General features: G+C 46.9%; 1 protein-coding gene across 29 annotated transcripts in view; it reads left to right on the top strand.

Annotated features, from left to right (window-relative positions):
• MAP4 (microtubule associated protein 4) overlaps positions 1-23,417 on the top strand; it is a 1,807,860-nt gene that overhangs the window by 1,531,496 nt on the left and 252,947 nt on the right. For all 29 annotated transcript variants that reach the window (XM_086941043.1, XM_086941031.1, XM_086941029.1 and 26 more), the window contains one exon: positions 1,651-1,710. In XM_086941043.1, the coding sequence (XP_086797169.1) occupies positions 1,651-1,710 (60 nt within the window). The remainder of the gene's footprint in view (positions 1-1,650; positions 1,711-23,417) is intronic.

Genomic DNA, 23,417 nt, shown 5'->3' with positions numbered 1-23,417 from the left:
AACATGACTGTAGATTACTATTATCAACATCAAGCTGGCATTCTTCCACTCCTCCGTATAGAACCTACTTGCTGTGATGTAACTGAGTACAATTTGTTTACAAAAACAAATTGATAGCATTAGGCACATTAGTAGCCAAGCACAATAGTTCTGCTGGAGATCAGATAAAACTCTGCCTGACTCCCCCTCCACAAATTGCATAGAGAAATATACTAATCTGCTTCGAAGTTGAAGAAATCTTATACAAAAAGGATGCCCAAAAAGATATATACATTTAGGGCCCCTTGGTGGCAGCACCTTCCATGGGCTATTACTCACTTTTTGATTTGTGTTTGACTAACTGGTGATGGTTTTGTAACTGTACTGAGAAACTGGTTTGAAACTCCTTGATACTACAAAATGAATTATTTAGTAGGTTGCTGTAATTGTTTATATGCCTCAAAAACACAAAAAAGTGTTTAAAAGATAGTGCTCTTTGGCCTTCTCTGTCATAGGCAAGATGTAAGGTGACTTTAGGGAGTCAGTGCTTGTCCAACTCGTGAGTCTGCAGTTTCTTGCAGCACAGGCATAGCTCTTCCTTCTAGGGCTATAGATGTCCAGTATGATTAAGATTGCAGCCATATGATAACATTTGAGGGTCCGAGATGCATGTCTGACCTCCCTGACAACCAGCCGACTTCCAATATAGTGTTGTCAGCAGCTAAACGTTGGTACAACATTACACCTTTATTGCCTGTGAACTTCAATATGGCTATGGTTCAAACTCTGCAAAGGTGTTTACTATGGAAAATGGGCAGGCTGGGTCTATTCAACTCTCTTCGCTCAAGACAGACCCAGTGGAGGGGATCCTGATCAGTCACAAGGATATGGTGGGGGAACTGGGCACCACCAAGAACTCCTTTATCTACTGCCAGGGGACTTTGCATAGAAGAATGATAGGGAGGTCGCACCCATGGATACAACATAGTTTCAGATCAGAGAAGACCTATTTAGGAGACATATGTAGCCTTCAGGCTTATTTAATGTCTCCCCGGTGATGTGCAATAAGTAGGTACCATTGTCCGCCTCCATGCTTTTGTTTCTTTGAAATCTGATGCTGGGCACTTAGGAACGTGTTAATTGTCCTCTTTGAAGAGGATATTGTGTAGTGCCTGAATCTATAATGTGTTTATATCTTAAGGTTTTTTATTCCTTTGCTGATGAGCCAGCAAACTTTATTACTTCCACAATTACTTTGGGCAGAGGCTATTGTTTCTTCATAGGCTCCCTAGTAGTCCGATTATGCAGTGTGAGAATATTTATCGTAAGTGTGAGGATGGAGTCGGCCATGCATGGAGTATGCAACACAGGAGTAGCATAAAGCTTAGCTGTGTCTATTGATTCCAACCCAAACTTGGCTTTTATTTGCAAAGATTAATAGACTACCTTATAGTACTTCAAATGTTGTCTAGGGTATGGGATGGGATATATCCTCTCTGGTGTATTTCATAAGCTAAGGGCTGATTCTGATTGCATGTGGTGGATTACTGGTTGTGAATGCCAACAAAGAGTATTAGCAATTAGTATTACGATTGAGGGTAAAAGACAAATTTGATCTTGGAACAGTCGACGTTCAGCAAGAGATAATCTCTCTCAATTTGTCTTTTGTAGCCATCAAGACTGATGCAAAGCCTGTAGAGGCCAAAAAGACAACGACGACTGCCAAATCAGGTAAGCACTGAAAAAAGGAGAGAATTACTTGAGGAGTCTCTTTCAATCTAAGTGTTGAAGTGGATGGTAAAAGCATTACACAACATTTAGCACTAACTTCCCTATTCTTCCATCTTGCAATAGGGTGTTCAGGATTAACTTATGATGTACTATATCTACCTGATAAGGGTCCTAGAAATTTGCATGTTCTAATGGATACTTCGAACCACAGATTCCTCACCTTAGAATATTCCCCAGGCACCAGACTGCATTTGGAGTTTTTTTCATAGCAGTTCTTCCTTGGCCCGCTAACAGCCCTGCCAAGTACCAGGCAGCAGGCATTAGACTAACACATTTTAGTGTGGTGGTCCGCATCAAATTAACTAAATGCATGCCATGCATTTATAGTGCCTCCTGATGGCACCTGCTGACACTACTGGCGCACAGGATCGCCACCAGCTATTAAAAGCACTCAAACAACTTTAGAAATGTGGACCACACACACTGCAGTGCTGCCTCCACTTTACTCAACAGTCTGTCTGAAAATGGGGCACACCAGCCTACAGAGCCGGCTCAGCTGAGCTAGTGGCTGCATTTTCTGATCACAGCTGCCGCTGTAAGACTCAGCCCAGGCCGGCCGCGGTGGCATAATGTGACGGCCGCAACAATAATCACACAGTGATGTCCATTTGATTTGCCTACAGGAAGTAATCACTGAGTGATGCGGCGTGAAGCAGTTATGTTTCTTTGCGAGTCGCTGCCTGTGCCACCAGTTTGTGCCATGTTGCAAGACTTGTCAGCTGCTTTCAGGTCTGTGTGTGTGGTTCATGCCTGACATGTTATTGTTGATTTATATGTTAATAACATTATTATAATTAAATTTAACAGACTAAGCCTGCAAGTAGACATGCTCACTTAGGGCTGGTGCCACTGCGAGCTGGGCTCAGCTGATTCATTGTTATGATTAGCAGCTGAGTTGAACCTGCAGCGCCACAACTGCCGACTGTAATGGGGCCTGTAGGTACTTGAATCAGTAAACTAAAGTAATCTCGGATGGCACCTTCCCTGTTGAGTTTTTTCCCGCAACTCTTGTGCCACTCCCAGTGTCACTGACCGTGACATTTCGGTTGCAGTGCTTGGGACATTCTGAATGCCGGAGAATCATTCTGAAGGGCGCTGGCATGACCTCTGTGCAATTTATTTTATAATCTCCGACGCCAAAATGGGACCGCTGTTGCCGGTCAGGTCGGTCGCATCCCAAGTGGACAGCCTGGACACATTTTGAGTGTCAACAATTTATCATTGATACCAGGCAGGACAGACCAGGTCCCTTCAGGCATGGGCAGTTGCAGGATGTTTTCCTTTTCCTGCCGGCTCAGCCCCCCAGGAAATGTTGCTACAGCCCAAGCTTAAATTAGGGCAACACTTATCTAACCTTGACACGTGCTGCTTCCCTGTAGGGGGGGGGGTGGGTCTGGTCACGGTGAGTCCAAGAGCAGTTGCTGATTTTTTTTTAAAGGTACATGGGACAGCTCTCAAAACAGCACTGCCAACCGCTACTCAACTCCATCCATAAGCAGCTCTTCTCTTCATCCTTTGTGTGATACAGACTCCAATCTTATCTACACTACAGCACCTCTGTCTGCAGGCAGTGAGTGTAACAGTGAATCACAGAGACACTTCAGTGACCACACATTGGCAAAAAGCTTTTCCCCCCAGCTAGGTGCAGCAGTATAATTGTTATGACTCAGAGACTTCGGTAAGTCAAAAACTAAAGCTGCTGATATTTAAAATGTTCCTGCTCAAAGGTCGGAGATTTATCTATTAGCAGTTCACTCTTCATGTTATATCACAGTGGGTTAATATCCCTCCTGCAAAGAATGTCACTCTACCAAGCAAATCAGAAAACTGTTCATGGGTTACTGGATACTATATTTTATAGACTTCTAGCTGCAGATTCCTTACCTTTGAATTACCCAGTCGTCAAGCTGGATCCAGAAACTTTTGGTGAGCAGTACCCCTTGCGCTCGACGTCAGGTGGCTCCATTCGGCTCAGTGTGTCATCTATGACGTCGCAGAGCCTATATAGGTGCCACCCAGACGCTCAGATGTCAGTTCTTTTCTTTCTGCTGCAGTTAAGCACCAATCCGGTTAGAGCTACCTCTCTGCCGCTTTTTGGCAGGCTTTTACATGACTTTTGATGACATTTTTGACAACTTTATGTGCGAGGGATATCTGGTAGGAAGACAGGTTTTTAACCGTGCGAGACTTGTTCTTGCATGATGTCGGTTACAGATCCCCACCGCGTACGTCTGTGGTGTCTTGAACGCGACCATGATTCGAAGTCGTGTTCAGACTGCCAGGCGATGGCTCCGAAGACCTTGAGGGAGCGGGCTTTGAAGTTGCTCGTGGCCCGGCAGATGACTCTGTTGATTGAGACTCCGAGGAGGTCACATTCCCATTCGAAGAAGAGGAGGTCGCGTGATTGCTCTCGGAGCCCTAAGTCCTCTTCCTCCCATTCTAGGTCATTTGGACACTCTGGGAAGAGACACAAGAAGACGTCCTAGCAGACTTCACCTTCACCTCAACTGGCGTCCGTCGTCGAGAGAGAGGTATGAGGCATGGAAGCTCTAAGCACAGTTCTGCGGAGCCAGAGTTGACTTCACGGCTCCCTCTTTTTCCGTGAGCCGGAGCGACTCTCCCTCAAATTAAGGAGTTTTACAAGGCCATGCGCCGCATATTTGAGCGGAACGACCCCGTTGGTGAGCCCTGGGGCCCCATGTGGTCAGATGGGGCCCCATCAGGTCTGACGTCTGCTTCGGCCACGGTGCCGGTGGGGCCTCAGGGGTCTGATCTTGGATCCGGTTCGATGCTAGTCGTACCAAGCCACCTTCCCCGGTGTTGAACAAGAAGTCTGTGCCAACAATGTTGCAAGCGGCTGTCAGTGGCGCAAGCCCCATCCTCATCCCAGACGACACGGAGCAGGAAGGGCGTCGTTTAACGCAGATTCCGACGTTGACAGAACCCAGGGGTTCTATGCTGTCGCCTGAGCACGTTGTGGACGTGCTAGGCTGGGGAGAGGAATGGGAGGAGTCTGGAGACCCTTGAACCAGGATGTCTCTGAAGAGACAATGGACTGGTATGGGGAACTTGGGAAAACCAGTGGTGTGGATACTTCCTCAGACACTGGCATGCTCTCTTCACCTACAGTGGCTACGGAGGAGGGGGCGTCCTATGCTATGTTGATTAAGAGGGCAGCTGCGGTCCTTGGACTGAAGCTGCCCTCAGTGCAGGTCAGGAACAATCTCCTGACCGAAGTACTACAACCTGGGGCTTTCACCTCTGAACCCATTTTGCCCTTTATTGAGGAATTACGGATGTCCTACTAGTAACTTGGTCCAAGCCTAGCACAGAGGCTCCTGTGAATAGGACGATTGCACTCCGCCATCGCCCAGTCTCGGGCGACTCAAAGTTCCTGAGCCAGCATCTCACCCCAGAATGTTTGGTGATGATGGCCTCTACTTCTCAGGGCGCAGTCCCTTCCGTCCCTCCGGATAGGGAATCCAAGAGACTGGATACTTTGCTGAAAAAGACGTTTTCTTCCTCCATTGTTGGAACTCAAAGGAGATAGGTCTATGAAAATGTGGTAAAGGCTAGACCCTTTTTAAGTATATAGCACACAAATTGCCTAAACCACACTTACTTAAACGAAAAAACTTTTTAGGTTAGAAAAATATTTATTACATTCCAACCAGGCATGCTTATTCAATGCCAATTATTTTGACTTTTAAAGTATCTTTTTCAACATTAATAGGCAGAAATGAAACGGACTGTGTATTCAATATTTACAGCACTGTACAATTGGTTTGATACACATGGAAACAAACAATGTCAAAATAATATATAAAACATCCTACAAAGAAATGAATACATAACAAAACACCAATATCATATACATATAGAATCATTGAATGAAACCAATCGAAAGAATGGGGAATATGGTCAACTGAATGACTCGAAATTGATAATGTCTTGACTGGCTAATCCTAGTATTGTTTGTTAATAATGCTCTATTCCACCAAAGCTGCCGCGCGTTTCGAGACCAGGACAAACGTCCCTGGGCTCTCATCAGGGCTTTTATTCTTTGTGTCTGAAAGATGCAAAAAAAAAGCGTTTTATTATTTTGATTAAATGAAAGCCTCTATTCAAAAGTTGCTACATATACTACTATTTTGTGCATGGATAGAATCTACATACCAGGCTCTTTTTATAGGGTGGAAAAGGCTTGTGGGACTTGTTATCCGAGTGCGGGGAACCAAAGGGATCAATAGTTTTCTGTAGGAAGGCGATTTTATCTGGAAAAATCAGGGTGTGATTGAATAAGGCTGAACGTTTACATTGTTGCCTAATGAATAGGTGGTATAACTCATAACCAACACTGACCTTGTGTCTGCCACCAACTTGCGAGGTGGCTTGTGAAATATGACCATCCGCGTTATTTCCTAGCAAGGGCAAAGTAAGCGCGTGTAAGTAAATTTGAAAAAAAAGGGGGGGTGGGTCCTCATCTACATTAGTGAACACTATGGAGTGACAACAAAAGCCTACCTTGTAAATGCTTCCCTATTCTTGAATTCAATGTGTTCCCCACACTCGCGGTCCTGTCAAGTAAAAGGGACGCTTATTGTAAATTCAAACAAAATTCCAGTTTTGGCTCAAAAGTGGCACCTTTTAGAGTAGAGAATTACCTTCTCCAAAAGCGCTTTCTCAGCAACTGTGTTCCTCAAGGTCTCAATCAAAATGGCTGTTCGTTTGTGGGCTGGATTTATTTGAATCGAGCCCCAGTGCATTATGGACCTAGTAGTTTTTGGTGATAGTCGCAGTGAAACAGATTTGAAAAAAATTATTTGAAAAAAAGGGGAGGGGTTAACTAGTATGAGTCTAAGGGCCACAGTGTGTTTCATTTTTAAAGTTTGCGCTGTATTATTGGAAGGTTAATCTGGGGATGAGAAAGCATCTGTTGTATGTAGTGAGTATTACGCTCTTGTATGTTCTTCATTTTTGGATTCAATGTATTTTATATTCACGGGCTGGATGGTTGAAACGGCACTGGTGGAATGCCAAGGTCACTTTTAATGATGTTAAGGGTATATTTTTGCAGATAATAGAAGAGTCGAGCCCACTGGCTCAGCCTGGCGAGTCTAGCCTGACAAACAAGTCACTCCAGAAAAAGGTTAACTTATTATAACCGCGCTATCTCCGAGAGATTGTTAAGGCAACTGGAACCAATAGCACAATACGTTGATTTTTTCTTAAAGCCTTTCCTCATCGAGGTAAAGTCTTACCTTAGGGACACGACAGATTCCTTACTCAAAGTGGAAGGTACCCCATTTGATGCTCAGTCACAAATAATGGTTACCCTATACGTCACATCCCTCTACACCCAAATCCCACAAGAGGAAGCACTAGAGGTCATGCAAATATATCTTGATAAAAGAGAAAGACCCCATAGGGCCCCTACTTCTTTCATTTTAGAACTAGCGGAAGTAGCGCTGAAAAAGAACTATTTCACCTTCAATGGTGAGTACTTCATGCAAGTGAAGGGGACTGCCATGGGGTGTCCTTATGCCCCAGAGATGGCAGTCCTCTTCATGGCACAGTACGAGGAGAAATTTGTAGAGGTGAACAACCCCTTTAAACATCACATCACACAGTGGTATCGCTACATTGATGACGTCTGGCTCCTGTAGCAGGGGAGCCAGACCGAACTAATGGGATTTCAAAGTTGGCTCAATACGAGACAGAGACATCCAATTTTCCATTGAACACAGCACCAGTCGCATGACATTCCTAGACGTTGAGCTTAGTTGTGACAAAGGACAATTAAAAACATCTCTTTACAAAAAGCCTACGGATAGGAATACAATCTTACACCACAGAAGTGCTCATCCGAGAAACCTTAAATCCAATTTGCCCTATGGGCAACTACTTAGGATTAGGAGGAATTGCTCTGATATTCATGATTACGACAGACATGCCCATCATTTTTACTCTGACATGCAAGAAAGAGGGTATCCAAAAAAACTCTTGAAACATTCATTCAAAGAGCTAGATATACGCCTCGAGAATGCCTACTTCAGGTCAAGAAACGCACACCGCTAGACAAACTTGTGTGCGTCACTACGTTTTGTCCTGATACACATAAAGTTAGACAGGCTGTGCTGAGGAATTGGCACCTTTTGGAAGGACTTGATTGTCCCTTTCCCAAACCGATTTTTGCTTATAAAAAGAATCAGAGTATTGGGCAACAGCTGATCAGAGCTGATATCGCAACACCTAAGCCAAAAAGCGACTTGCTGTCACAATGGAATTTGAAACCAATTGAGGGCCACCACAAGTGTGGGAATTGTGTAGCTTGCCCAAATACAATCGAAGGCAAGGAATTTACACACCAAGGAGTTAGATGGTCACATACAGAGTTTTCTAATTGTAGGACCAAAAATGTGGTCTACGCGATACTGTGTCCTTGCATGAAAATGTATGTTGGCAAGACTAGCCAGCAGATTAATCATCGGATCAGCCAGCACCGGTCCCGAATTAAGAAGAGTCATGTCAGCTCCCATGGTAGAGCACTTCTTAGAAAAGGGACATGATGAGCATGACTTCAAGTGGTCCGTCTTACTCACAGTAAAATCTACAAATCAATGCCACAATGTCGAACGGATTTTGCTTCGAAAAGAAGCATACCTGATTCTGAAATTCAATAGCGCGCAAACCGGACTTAACAATCTCTCTGAGATAGCGCGGTTATAATAAGTTAACCTTTTTCTGGAGTGACTTGTTTGTCAGGCTAGACTCGCCAGGCTGAGCCAGTGGGCCCGACTCTTCTATTATCTGCAAAAATATACCCTTAACATCATTAAAAGTGACCTTGGCATTCCACCAGTGCTGTTTCAACCCTCCAGCCCGTGAATATAAAATACATTCAATCCAAAAATGAAGAACAAACAACAGCGTAATACTCACTACATACAACAGATGCTTTCTCATCCCCAGATTAACCTTCCAATAATAGAGCCAATTTTAAAAATAAAAGACACTGTGGCCCTTAGACTCATACTAGTTAACCCCACGCCTTTTTTTTCAAATAATTTTTTTCAAATCATCTGTTTCACTGCGACTATCACCAAAAACTACTAGGTCCATAATGCACTGGGGCTCGATTCAAATAAATCCAGCCCACAAACGAACGGCCATTTTGATTGAGACCTCGAGGAACACAGTTGCATTGATTCTATATGTATATGATATTGGTGTTTTGTTATGTAATAATTTCTTTGTAGGATGTTTGATGTTTTATATATTATTTTGACATTGTTTGTTTCTATGTGTATCAAACCAATTGTACAGTGATGTAAATATTGAATGCACAGTCCGTTTCATTTCTGCCTATTAATGTTAAAAAAGATACTTTAAAAGTCGAAATAATTGGCATTGAATAAGCATGCCTGGTTGGAAGGTAATAAAGATTTTTCTAACCTAAAAACGTTTTTTCGTTTAAGTAAGTGTAGTTTAGGCAATTTGTGTGCTTTATTCTTCCTCCATTGTGGCATTGCAGTCGGTGTATACCGCATGCTTATTGGGCCATTTCTCCCACTCTGTTTGGAGACGATTGCGCAAGTGCTGCAACAAGTCCCGTAGGAGGCCCGGGCTGTGCTCTCCTAGGCTGTCAAGGACGGGAGAGATGCGGCAAAATTCACCATTCGGTGTGGTTTGGATAAGACAGATTCGCTGGGCAGGTCAATTTCACTGACCATGGCCTTGAGGCGCCACGCCTGGCTTCGTACGTTTGACTTCTTGGGGATGTCCAAGACAATTTGATGAGCATGCCCTTTAATGGAACCCGCCTTTTTGGGGAGAAGGCTGAATCAGCCCTGGCCAGGTTAATGGACTCTTAAGCTACGGCCAGATCCTTGGGCCTCTCGTCCACTCCTCGTGGCCAGTCTTCCTTTCGCCCCTGGCGACGGAAGGGGTTTCCAGCCGCGTTAGCCCTATCCTAGCCTCTGTCCCCCACAGACTACCCAAGCCGTGCGTGCACGTTGACACAGAACATTCCGTCTTCAGAAATGGAGTAAAGAAGTCATCTGCTACACTGCCCACAGCAGCCGCAGCCTCAGCCTCCAAGCACTCCTAGGCTGATTTTGCATGACCACACCTTCTCGAGTGGGTGAGTGAATTCTTCATCATTTTCCCCGCTGGAGATCTAGAACAGACAAGTGGGTCTTGCAGATCGACCAGGAGGACTATTCTCTTCCTATCTTTCCCTCCTACTATTCCCTCCTACTATTCTGCCAACTCAGGAACGGCTGACGGAAGATCACTTAAAGTTGCTCCAAGAGGAAATTACTGCTCTTTTAGCCAAAGGAGCTATATAAAGGGTTCCAGTTTCAGAAGTAGGCATTGGCTGTTATTCCCGCTACTTTCTGATTCCGAAGATGGGGCTTCGGCCCATTTTGGATCTTAAAAAAGGAGAAATTCAGAATGCTCACATTGGCTCAGGTCTTGTCTGCATAAGACCAAGGAGACTGGATGGTAGCCCTGGACCTGCAGGATGCCTATTTTCACATTCCCATCCTGCTGGGCCACAGGCGTTACCTGCGGTTCAAAGTAGGCCACGAATCTGCGCAGGTTAGGGGTTTCAGTCTTCCCCCTACCTTGACGACTAGCTGTTGAAGGCGTCTGTGCCCCAGGCAGTTATCTCCCACCTTCAGACTCCTGCATTCTCTGGGGTTCTCTATAAACGTGCCGAAGTCACACCTGACTACTTCTCAGACGCTCCCTTTCATCTGAGCTGTTCTGGACACAGTGCAGTTTTGGGCTTGTTCTCCCGAGCAGTGAGTCCAGGATTTTCAGGTTATGATTCTGATATTCCAGCCTCTATCCTGGATTTCGGTGAGGTTGACTCTTAGGCTGTTGGGCCTCATGTCCTCCTGCATCCTGTTGGTAAGACAAGCGAGATGGCGTATATGGGCTCTGCAGTGGGACTTGAAGTTGCAATGGGTTCAGCATTAGGGGAACCTTACCGACATGGTTCAGATCTCGGACAAGACTGCAAAGGATCTGCAGTGGTGGTTAACGAACCAAGATTGAGTCAAAGGCAGACCTATCTGCCTTCCCCTACCAGATCCCACAATCGTGACGGATGCGTCACTTCTGGGATGGGGCAGCCACCTGGGAGAGATGGAGATCAGAGGTCACTGGTCCCCGGCAGAGACTGGGCGCCACATAAATGTGTTGGAACTCCGAGCGATTCGTTCGGCATTAAGCTTTTTTTCCCCTCTGTCAAGAGGAAGTTGGTGTAGGTGTTCACGGACAATACCACTGCCATGTGGTACTGCAACAAGCAAGGCAGGGTGGGGAACATGGACCCTTTGTCGAGAGGCACCGTGTCACTGGATGTGGCTGGAACATCAGGGCATAACCCTGGTGGTTCAACACCTGGCAGGTTCTCTGAACAACAGGGTAGACAATCTCAGCTGTCCATGCCTAGCGGATCACGAATGGCATCTCCAGTCGGCGGTGTCGTAAGGTCTCTTTCAGCAGTGGGGAGAATCTTGGTTAGATTTGTTCTCCTCCGTAGCCAATGCGCAATTTCAGCAGTACTGTGTGCTGGAGTTTCCAAGGTGGCTATTGCTCTGCGCTGCGTTTCATCGCAAGTGGAGCTCATGCCTGTTTTATGCCTTTCCACCCATAACACTCCTGCCCAGGGTTCTGAAGATCAAGAGGACCAGGCCCAAATCATCCTTGTTGTGCTGAACTGGGCAAGGAGAGTCTGGTATCCAGAGCTTCTGAGCATGTGTCGATCCTCCAATCCGGCTGCCCCTTCGGGAGGATCTTCTGTCGTAGGGCTGGGTTCTCCACCCGAACCTGTCAACTCTGCGCCTCCATGCGTGGAAAATGAGCGGCGGCAGTTGATGGCTTTTGCCCTTCCTCCTGGGGTCTGTAATGTTATTCTGGCAGCCAGGTGGCCCTCCACTAAGTTGGTATACGCCTGCCATTGGCAGGAATTTGTATTATACTGTACAGAAAGGTCTATTGACCCTCTTTATGCTCCTCTTTCTACTGTACTTTTATTCTTTCTGACCCTTGCCCAGCAGGGCTCTGCTTTGGGTACTCTCATGGGTTACCTTTCTGCTCTGTCTACGGCTGCCAGACCAACCTTCTCTCTTTAAATCCCCTATTGTAAATAGATTTCTAAAAGGGCTGGTTCACTTGTTTCCACCCACACCCTTTATTATTCCACAATGGGTCCTTAATTTGGTCCTCACTTATTTGTTGTGCACTCCTTTTGAGCCTTTGCACAATTGTCCCCTCCTGCTGTTGCCCATCAAAACCGCCTTCTTAGTGGCAATTACATCTCCCCGGAGGGTGAGGGAGTTACAGGCGTTATCCAGCTCACCTCCTTATTTTGTCTTTTCAGGACAAGGTGGTGCTTCGCACCAGGGCATTTTTTTACCAAAGGTTGTGACCCCATTCCATCTTGGTCAGTCCATCACTTTGCCCACCTTCTTTGCCCCCCCCACTTCCCTCTATGGAAGAGGGGCCTCTGCACCGACTGGACTAAAAAAGCACGTTATCGTTTACCTTGACCGCACAAGAGCGTTCCAGGTGGATGACCAACTCTCAATGGGGTATGTGGGAGCAAAGAAGGAAAAGGCAGTGTAGAAAAGAACCATCTCTTGCTGGGTTGCTTACTGTATTAAAATGTGTTATGCCTTGCCGAAGAAGCAGCCCCTGAGGGATTAAGGGCCCATTCCAGCAGGGGAAAGGCTGCGACTACAGCTTTGGCATGGGGTGTGCCTGTTTAAGACTTCTGTGAGGCAGCAATGTGGGCGTCATTGCACACATTAGCAAAACATTATTGCCTCGATGTTCAAGTGCGCAGGGAGGGACACTTTGCCCGCTCAGTCCTGCAAGACTTTTTAGTCTAGTCCATGAGTCCGCAACCCACCGCTGGGATGGTATGGCTTGGGTTTATGATTCAAAGGTAAGGAATCTGCAGCTAGCTAAAAGTCTCTATCAGATTAACAAGTTACTTACCTTCGGTAACAGATTATCTGGTAGAGACTCTATCTAACTGCAGATTCCTTACAGCCCCACCCATGCCTCACCGCTTTGCGGACTGATGTTGCAGGTTTAGGGTTTTCCCCCCTTTCTGGGCCCTAATTTTGCACACGTTTGTGTCAGTCACTTCATGGCTATGCGCATCTGGCGTGGAAATGCAAAAAGTACTGACGTCTGCGCTCCTGGGTGGCGCCTAGGTAGGCACCGCAACTTCATAACCAACGTCATCGACAACACGCGGAGCCGAATGGAGCCACCGGACGTAGCGCTCAAGGGGTATTGCTCAGCAAAAGTTTCTGTATTCTTTTTTCAAATGCAATGAACAACAACGAAGAAAACAGTGCAATTCCTCCGTAATCATGGGGAAATTAACCCAGCCAGGTTACTGAAAGAGTATCAACATGGAAACTGGACTTATCACGATGGTATCAACCAGAATGTAACATTGATGAATGTTCCTTATATACTGTACGTAAAGCTATTGTAAATCTGAACATCTACAGTTGTTTGCAAATGCATGTTGATATCCTATATTTGAAATATTCAAATTGTATTATGGAATGCTAAAACCCAATAAACAAATTTAAACAAAAAAAAGTGCAATACAACACCCCCCCACCCTCTAAGATAAAAAAATATATATACATTTGCTACAAGCGGAAAGATCCATTTGCCCTTTCAAAATAATCAAGATTTTTGCCCTTCATTAACATACACAGTCTTAATTTTTCAGACCTAGTTCTGGCCTTAAAAGATAACAAAAATACTTAAATTACATTAAAAAAATCCAAACGATAAATCGCCATGATGCAACGTCTCTAAGATATGAGTTCATTATTTATAAAGTGAACAATGCCAGTGTTCAAAGTACGCTACCAATCAAAATCCGACAAGTTGGTAGATGACATATACCAGTTAAGGTCGGACTACCAACATTTAAAGTTCAAGAATACAGTACATACTCCATCATTTACCATAAAACTTTCTTTTTTTTTGTAAAAGATGTTTTTATTGACATTTTGATAATATAGAACCACAAAAAGCGACATTCCCGCTTAACTTCCCTCGCAGGGGGCATGGTATCGGGCATACAGGCTCATTGAACTCGGTTGATCAGTAAACTCTGGCCTAAGGATCACAGTTCGCATCTAGCAGGAGAGCATTTTTCAGATCCGACTCAAAGGCCCAAGGTCCGCAGCGGGCATAATTTCAGAGCGAGGTATCGCTAGTTCGCCGAGTAGCTGGCCTGGAGCCCTCATCTGCATCCCGTACCCTTCCGCCAATTCACTGTGCTGGCGTCGCCACAACTCCCCTGCCCACCCCCCACCCTTTCCCACCCCGCTCCCAAGTGGTGGTAACTCCCATTCATTCACAGAATCAACCATCCAAGGCAACTCAGGTCTGGAATAGATGAAGGCCTCGCAAGGAGGGAGGGCACACCGCAGACGGCAAGCCGCGGGATAGAAAGTGGACCAGAGGACCCCAGTGGAAGGAAAAATTCTTGAAATCATCCCGGAAAATGTCTGCCATCCTTTCCATACTTCGCAGTTTCCACAGCCTCGCATGCCATACAGCGAGCGCTGGGGCCTCCTTTTTTTCCAGGCTGCAGCCAGTGTCAGTTTGGCCGCCCCCGTACATAACCATAGAATCTTTTTATCCGCTCATGTCTGGTGTTCGAGTTCCGGGTCTCGAAGGCCTAGCAGAATGTGATAAAGCGTGTCCTTGATAGGGTAACCCAAGATCTCTTTAATGTGGGAGAGGATTTCCTCCCAGTAGGGACGGATGATCGGGCAGTCCCACCATATATGGCGAAAGTCGCCCAGAGCTCCACAGCCCCTCCAACATCTATCTGAAGAGTCCGGGAAGATCCTTTTCAATTTGGCTGGGTACATATACCAGTCCATCGTGGTTTCAAGATGGACCTCTCGAAGATCCAGCGAGTGGTTGTGCTTTGCGATATCATGCCACAGATGGGACCACTCGCCATCCGCAATGGGCTGGCCCAGAAGGTCCTCCCAAAGGCTCATATACCGTGGCCTAGGAGATATCTAGGTGGAGAGCAGGAGGTCGTACAGGAAGGAAATAGTCCCCCGCATGCTGGAAGTCTTTGCAAGAAATGCCTCAAAGATAGTGGGTGGCCTGGTAGCCTCGTCTCTAACTGAGGGCGATAGTGCCCAGTGCAGCATCTGGGCGTAGCAGAATTGTTCCAGCGGAGGGACCGAATAGTCCTGCATGCAATTAGCGAACGTGAGTGGTGCATCCCCATGGAAGAGGTGTGTAAGGGCGTAGCACCCCCCGGCCCTCCAGGCGTCGAAGGGGCCCTCGCTCTCCGCAGGAGGAAAGGCGGGGTTAAAATGAATCTGGGTATATGGGGACGGGAAAGGCGTCCATCGTTCGTCATGGGAGACCGAGTCCCATACCCTCAGGGTGGTACTCGTAGGAGTGCTGACGTAAGCATTTCTAGGTCTATCCGTCTTTGGCTTCCACGCTAGGTCCCAAACCGTCCTCCCCGCCACCGATCGGTCGATGTGCAGCCAATGCTTCTCATTTTTTTTTGTTGATAATACATTTCTATTTAGAAAAATGCCTTTCAGCCAGACTTGAAGCTCAGTGGAAAATCACTTTCATCCCTAAAATAAGCTAGGAATTCATCTGATTTAGCCAACTTGACAGGGGTTCTCAGATGACTAAACCCTTCTTTTTGGCCCGAATACCTTTTTTTGCATAAATAGCATTTTCAAGATTTCAAGTAGCAACTAGGCGAGCCAGCCATTGTGAAAATAAGGGGGGATTTGGGTCTATCCATGCTGATGTTAAGTATAACCTGTAAATTGTCATGGCAACAAGGATTAGGGGCCCCCTCTCTTCCTATCAGCAGTATCTTGTATACCCAGCAGGAAGGTAATGGGGGTTAGCCAAATATCACAAGCTAAAACTGCCCTGAGAAAGTCTTGGATCTTATTAAGCAATGGCCCAAGATCTACACAGTCTGCAAATATGTGAACAGAGTCTGCACTAAATTCAGCACATCTAGGACAGAACGCGCCTTTGCCTATCCCCTATTTCGCAATTCTACTAGGTGTGTAATATAGAAAGATACCATTCTTGTAAAACTTTGCCTGTAGCTTGGCAGATAACAAATCAATCTGAGCGGATCACAAGGCTAGGTGAAAGACGTTGTTATTGGTATTCAATTGTTGCCATTTGCTTGAAATTCTGGCCATGTCATCAGGTATTAAATTATTCAGTATGGAATAGATACATCCAATGCGAGGCCTTGATGGCAAGATATTTGAAGGCCTCATTATGGCTCAGGTTGTATTGCGTCTTAAGATTGTCAAAGGTCTGAATTCCTTCAGCTGAATACAAAGCCCCGAGTTTAAGTATGCCAGCATTGAACCAGTTTTGAAAATATTATCTCCCAAAGATAGCCTGCAAGTTAGCGTTGTTATTAACCCCTTGGCCGCGGCGGTAATTCCGCTGCGGCGTTGGGGGGGGAGAGGGGGGCAGCGCGGCGCTCCCATGCTCATGACGAAACCGCTCCGTCACGATCCTCGGGCGCGCTGTGCTTGTGACGGAGCAGTTCTGTAGTAGGGGATCTATGTGTATAGTCATAATCTAGTGAATAGTCCCGCCAATGTGCGTGGACCCCGGAGCAATCAAAAATAATCTCTTAAGGTGTCGAAAAATGCAGATCTGCACAGACACTTAAGAGAGAATTAAAGACAGATAATGCAGCCTATAAAACCAGGCTACACTGTCCAGTACTTCAACTAGAAATTCCACCAAAAATCCACAAACAGCAAAGTCTGTCCAGATTTCCCTTGCCTCAGCAGCAAAACCCCTCTGGAATGATGGAGAGGAAGACCTGGACAGACAAGCCCCATAAGCTGCCATTATGTGGCTCAGAACAGGATACTGTGCCTTTAAGAGAACTTTCCAGAACTAAACAGTATCCCAGAATGCACTGCTGGTCCCTTTAACTTTCAGTTCTTTTTTCCGGCTCCTGCTAACAGGACCCTGGAGCATTGAGCTCTCCCTTTTTCAAGGGTTTATTGGAATTTTGTGCACTTTTGGTGTTTAAAAGTGTTTGTTTGTGTGCTTGGTGTTTTTCTTCACTTCTGTGTATTTGTTCAGGCTTTTTAGGGCTCTAAAATGCCTGCTCTCTTCGACAAGTGCCCAGAATGTGGAAGGAAGAAGTCCAAGTCCGATCCACACGACGTCTGCATCCTCTGTCACACTGCTGCACATGCCCCTGAAGAATGTGACATCTGCCAGAACTTTTCAGCAAGGACCCTGAGGGAAAGGCTGAAAATCAGGCTTCTAGGCCTAGAGGAGAGACGACTGCAGGCTGCAGGTGGGTCTGGGCAGGCTGGGAAGGCTCCCTCTGCCCCTGCTGAGGTCTCTGGGGGGATCCCCAGAGGCAGGAAGCCCAGCAAAAGGTCCCGGTCTCCGTCTGCATCGATTGCATCGATGACGACATCGAGAGGGATGACGACAGTGTGTTCCCCATCCCCCCCGGGGCTCCGGGTCGAGACTGCGTGAAGGATCGACGTCGAAGGGCCTGGGTAGGCCGCCATCGAGATCACAGTCGACGGATTCTTCGCCGGCGTCGAGCCATCGACGTTGAGGAAAGAGCGGCAGGCGTCGGTGCTCGCCGTCGAGGCGATACCGCCGGTCGCCGTCGAGAAGACGGTCGGCGTCGAGGGGATCTTCGACGTCAAGGACCTCGAGAAAGCGGTCGGCGTCGAAGGAGTCGACGCTCGTCGTCGAGGACTGAACGTTCGACGTTGCGGAGGCGGCGTTCGGCATCGAGGAAAAAGCGCTCGACGTCGTTGAGGCGGCGTTCGACACCAGAGTCGCGGAGGCGACGTTCGACGCCGGAGAAGCGACGCTCGGCGTCGAAGAAAGAGATCAGCATCTCAGAGACTTTCCAACTCTCCTAAGCGGCGCAGAAGGAGTTCTGGCGCAAGAAGTCACGCTGGATCTGGGGGAGGACGCCGGAGACGGCGATCACTGACTGGAGGGGCTGGTTTGCAGTCCCCTCCCCCAAAGAGTCACCGGGCTCGGTGTACTCGGTGGTTTATACACCACCTCGGCCGAAGACTCCTCCACCTCTACCTAAGGAGGCTCCTCCCAGCAATCCTCCTTTTCCACCGCTTCCCTCTTCACGGCTACCACCATCTCCGCCTCCTCGGTCCGTCCCTCTGCCGGAGGTACCTCCTGTTGTTCCGCCGAGGTCGGTGTCGCTGCCTCCCCTCCCTACACCGCCTAAGGGGACGCCTAAGCTAAACCCCCAGGATAGGCCACGGAAGACTCCTCCGCGGAGACCGGTGGAGCGTCCACGAACTGGGAGATCGAGATCTCATTCCAGGAGGAGGGAGCGATCGTGGAGTCACAACAGGTCAAGCACGCGGTTGAGACGACGCCACAGGAGGCGCAGGTCCCGTTCGCATACGTGGTCTTCAGAGACCAGGGACTATTCACCGACGTTGTCGGGGTTGCCGGAGACAAGGGGTTCACTGGTTGACGATCTTGTGTCCTTCCATGATGTCCTGTTGAGGGGTGCAGCGAAGTTGGGCATCTCGTTGACGGTGCCCACGCCCAAAACATCGGTGATCTTCGAGACGCTGCACCAGAAACATCTGTCTCTGCCATTACTACCACTGGTACCGGGCCTGGAGGATCCGGCCATGGACCTGTTTCTCACCCCGGCGGTGACTAAGGCGGCCCCCTCGAGACTCCAGAAGAAATACCGGGCTCCCGACTCGGATCCAGCTTTTCTGAGGGTGGACCCGCCGCCAGACTCGGTGATAGTGACGGCGGCTCGAAAGCAGCATGCCACCACTCCGTCATCCACAGTCCCACCAGATAAGGAATCTAGATGGCTGGATTCGGCGGGGAGGAAGCTTTGTGGGACATCGGCGACTTCCATGAAAGCGGTGAGTGCCACGGCCTTGTTAGGGCGGTATGACCGAGCCCTCTGGGAATCCCTCCAGCAGTTTGTAGAACACCTGCCTCGTGACAAGAGAGATGATTTCCAAGAGGTGTTGAATGAGGGGATGTTGGTGGCGAATCAGGTCATCAGTGCTGCAGCCGATTCTTCCCTCCTGGCGGCGCATGGTTACTGCCATGGAGTTAACCAGCGAAGACACGCCTGGCTCCGCCTCACGTCGCTGAAGCCTGACTCACAACAAAGGGTTGCCAATTTACAATTTTCTGGCGAAACCCTGTTTGGAAAACATGCAGATGACGAAATGGCCCGCATGAAGGCGGAAGCCGAAACACTCACGGCTGTGGGTCTGGAATATCCCAAGGATGCCAAGAAATCTTACCGCCCGTTCCAGAGACGGTTCGGTGGACAGGGCAGAGTGCGTGGCCAGACATCGGGACAGCAGCAGCAGCAACAACAACAGCAGCAGTTCCGAAGACCGTTCCAGAAGCGCCAGAAAGGCAGAGGCGGCCAACAGTCGGCAGCATCGACCAAAGGCCTGGCCAGGTCTAGGCCCTGAGCGCTTACTTCCCCTGCATCCGTTACCCACTCCGGTGGGGGGAAGCGTTCAACTTTTTCTGGCAGAGCGGAGAAAAATTACTCTGGACATGTGGGTGCTGAATATTGTTTGCAATGGATACAGTCTTCGGTTCACCAGCCCGCCTCCATCAATTCCTACACTGCGCGAGCGCCAGGTGGAGGCAGTTATCCCGTTAAGGAAAAGGGCCATAGAAGACGTACCTCTGTCTCAAAGAGGAAGAGGTCTGTACTCCTGGTTCTTCCTGCTTCGCAAGAAGGACAAGAACTAGTTCAGGCCCATTCTGGACTTGCGACAGGCAAACAAGTTGATTCGCAGAGAGAAGTTTTGCATGCTGTGGTTGCATCAGATTTATCCTCAGTTGCAACAGGGAGACTGGCTTTGTGCTATAGACCTACAAGATGCGTACTTCCATGTGCCCATTGCACACAAACACAGAAAGTTCCTGCGATTCCAAGTCAGCGCCAATCATTATCAGTACACAGTACTGCCATAAATATGACCCTATTGTAATACCCAAATTCAACCTGCTGCCACAAGCAGACCCAGGCCTCGGACCCGAGTAAAAGTAAAAAAGGAGAAGGGAGCCCAGATGTTAAAATTGAGGGTTGTTCTTGCATCAATATGGGACAATTTTGCTGGACAGTGGCCAAATAATATAATCTTAAATTATCGAGCACCCAGCCCCCTCTTTCACGAGGAAGAGATAACAAACTTAAACAATCTCCTTGGCTTAGAATACTTCCAAATAAATTGAGAAAAGAGACGTTCAAAATTCTGCAACATTAAATTTGTGAATTCAAGGAGGATAGCTCTGGAGGAAAAAAAGAAGTTTAAGGAAAAACATCATTTTAAGGACATTACACCGGCCCACACTGGTCAGATGTAAATTATGAATCCGGTTAAGCGCGCTCTTTGTCTCTACCTCCAAAGGGTTCAGGTTTTCACTGACAATTAAGTCAGTGTCAGCCACGATGTTCACTCCTAAGTATTTTGCCCTGACGACAACCCTACTATCTGTCCAATTAATTGTCCCGTTTGTGATGATCTGAGTCTTTCCTTAATTCAATGTGTACCCAGAGATCTTCCCAAATCCTTGAGACTCTCGTTCTACAGCTAAAACCGCTTTCTCCGGGTCTGTAGTCACTAAGGTTAGATCAGCTGCATAAGCCATGATTTTAGTTTCTAGGCCGTATCTACTTACAGCCAGGATATCTAGATGATTTTCGAGTTTATTTATGAAAGGGTCTATGTACATAACAAATAGCAGCCGAAGCAGGGAAAACCCTGCCGAGTCCCGTGTGAGATTACAATCTGCTCTGTTAATTTCCCATTTATTGAAACCCTGGCTGTAGGTCTAAGGTATAAAGCTTTAATAGCTTTGATAGCCTTGGACCCAAAATGCCTCTTCTTCATGACACACCAAAGAAATTGCCAGGAGATCCTATCAAATGCTTTTTCAGCTTTAAGAAGTATTAGTGCTATCGGGTCCCCTGTCATTTGTGCTGCGTCGAACAAAGTGCTGGTCTGCCGAATGTGGTCTATAGTGCCTTTTTTCAGAATGAATCCGTGCTGCCACTTAGAAACAAGATATTCAATTTTGGACGATATTCTGGCAGCAAATATTTTGGAGTAGATTTTGGAATCACCAATAATGAGTGTGATTGGCCTGTAGGAGCCCATTTCTAGAGGTGATTTTTCTTTTTGGGGGAAGATTATGATCTTCTCTGTCACCCATGAAGCAGGTGGAGGGGCGCCGTTAAAGATTAGGACTTCAAGGGTCGTAAAAAATTCTTGTCGCTGAGGAGAGAAGATTTTATTAAATTCAACTGGAATGCAGTCAGAGCCAGCTGCTTTGCCATCCAGTAGATTAGTTAGTGCTGTATCAATTGCCTCCCATGTGGGAGGCTCTTCTAATTGATCATGGTCCTCTGCACTAAATCGCGTTAAGGAGACTGCATCTACATATTTATCAATCTCTTCCCGCCTGGATTCCTGCAGGCCGGCGTCCTCTCCTGTATACTGGCCTTGATAAAACTCCCAGAGATAACTTCTAATTTTATTCGGGTCACTAGTGGTTTCCCCTGTCGAGAGCTGTATAGAGTGTATCTTGTTAGTGGTAACCTGCTGCCTAATTCTAATGGCCAGCTGATGGCCAATTAATTTGCTAAACTCGTATATTTTTTCGCGGCCAACGGCCCATTTTGCAGCGACTTTCTCGGCTAGAATCAAGCCAATTTTAGCTTTAATCGCTACAGTTTCTAGATGTGCTGATTCGATTTCGGCCCCCATCTGAACAGCACCAGTTAGTTTTTCCTCTTCTTTTGCCAGCTTGTTCTGGTGCTCCAGGATCTGTGCTTTTTCGTGTATATTTTTTCTTACGGAGAACTGTAAAGTCTCCCCTCGCATACACTCCTTCAGAGTATCCCATACAACCGTAACTGGTGCAGACCCAATGTTCACTTCCAGAAATTCCGGATCCAGTTTTTCCTATAAGTCTGGTATCCTATATCGTTTAAAAGCGCTCTCTCGAAGCTCCAGGATGAGATTTCTTTGCGGGACGCCAAGCCCTTTATTTCTAGAATAAGCAGATTATGGGCTGACATATACCATGGAACAATGTCAATATCACAGTCACAGATCAGAGAAGATGATACCAAGACATAATCTAGCCTTGCTAAGGAGAGGTGAGGGGCACAGTAGTAAGTGTAGCCTGTCTGATTTGGTTTGAGATTAGCCCAAACATCGATGAGCCCATGAGTATACAACTAGTTTCTCAAAGCTTGGTGTACTTTTGGCTTCCGGCCTGTGAACCTCTACTGGTTATTCACTCTCCAGTTGCTGGGTAAATTGATGTTACAGTCCCCACATATAACAACTGGAAGAGGCCAGTGGGCTAGTTCCCCGGAGATCTAATTAATTACTCCAGGATCATCAGTAGTACTCCCATATATGGAGCATAAAGTAAAGGAAGATTCCGTCAATAGCTGGCATTCTGCTATGACTCATCTCCCAAGAGGGTCGGACTTGCAGTGTATGGATTGTAATGAATGATTCCCTAGGTACAGATCCCTACCCCTCGCACACGCACTCCCTGTGTTGTCCCCCCAATGAAACTAGATCCCAGAGAATTTAAAAAATGTACCTGTGATCCCTCAATATGTGTTTCTTGAAGGCAGACATAGGACCCCAGCAAACGCAACCTTTGGGACATCTGCCTCTTCCAAGCATCGTTTAAGCCACATATGTTTATAGTATCAATTCTAAAGCTGGTTGCATTAGTCATGTTAGAGCTTTACAAAAATCAGAGAATAAAGCATAAGAAATAAATCCAAAATCTGTATGAAGACCAACCGGTGCTACCATACACTTCCTAGCCCTGACAATACCTTTATCCGGAAACGGTGAAGCAAAAAATATTTTTTAACTTTTTCATTCTCAATTTTTGTTCCTAAATTCGTGCTTAACCCCTTCACTGCTCATGACGAGCTCAGCTCGTCATGAGGCACACTGGAGCTGTGCTTATGACGAGCTGAGCTCGTCATGAATAAAGCCAAATAGCAATTTCCAGCACAGGAGGGGAATTGCCTTAGCAGCCATAGTGTTAAAGTGGCAAAGAATAAATAACTAAAGAGACCCTGGTTCTACCCCCTGCCCTAGCTCTCCTATCCCAACCCTGCATCATTCGCACCTCTTCCTGGAACTGTTTAATCAAGACCAATATAGATGGTAAAGAGGGTTCTTCTGTAGGTGCCCAAGTGGCACTTGCCTTCTCAAGATTTAAAGTTTTGGCAGGTTCCTCACCAAAGGGAAAGGTAAGCTGAGAATCTGAATAATCCTATTTAAGCTGACTTGCACCTCTTTGGCTTGCTATGCGCCTTCTTCTGCAGTTGAACAGTTGCAGTTTCTTTGAAGGGATTGCTGTAGTTAATATCAGATAGATCTCCATCACTTGAACTGGATGAGCAATCTTCCGCCACGGAGTCAGAGCCATCTGATACCCAAAAAAAGTGTTTGCCAGTAGATTCAGGGGTCTGAGGGCCCTGAGACGCCAAAATGCTGCTAGTGCTTCAATCA

This window comes from Lissotriton vulgaris, chromosome 10, assembly GCF_964263255.1.
Source record: "Lissotriton vulgaris chromosome 10, aLisVul1.2, whole genome shotgun sequence".
Classification (NCBI taxonomy): domain Eukaryota; kingdom Metazoa; phylum Chordata; class Amphibia; order Caudata; family Salamandridae; genus Lissotriton; species Lissotriton vulgaris.
Note: the sequence above shows the minus strand (reverse complement) of the source record. Positions and strands in the feature narration are given on the sequence as shown.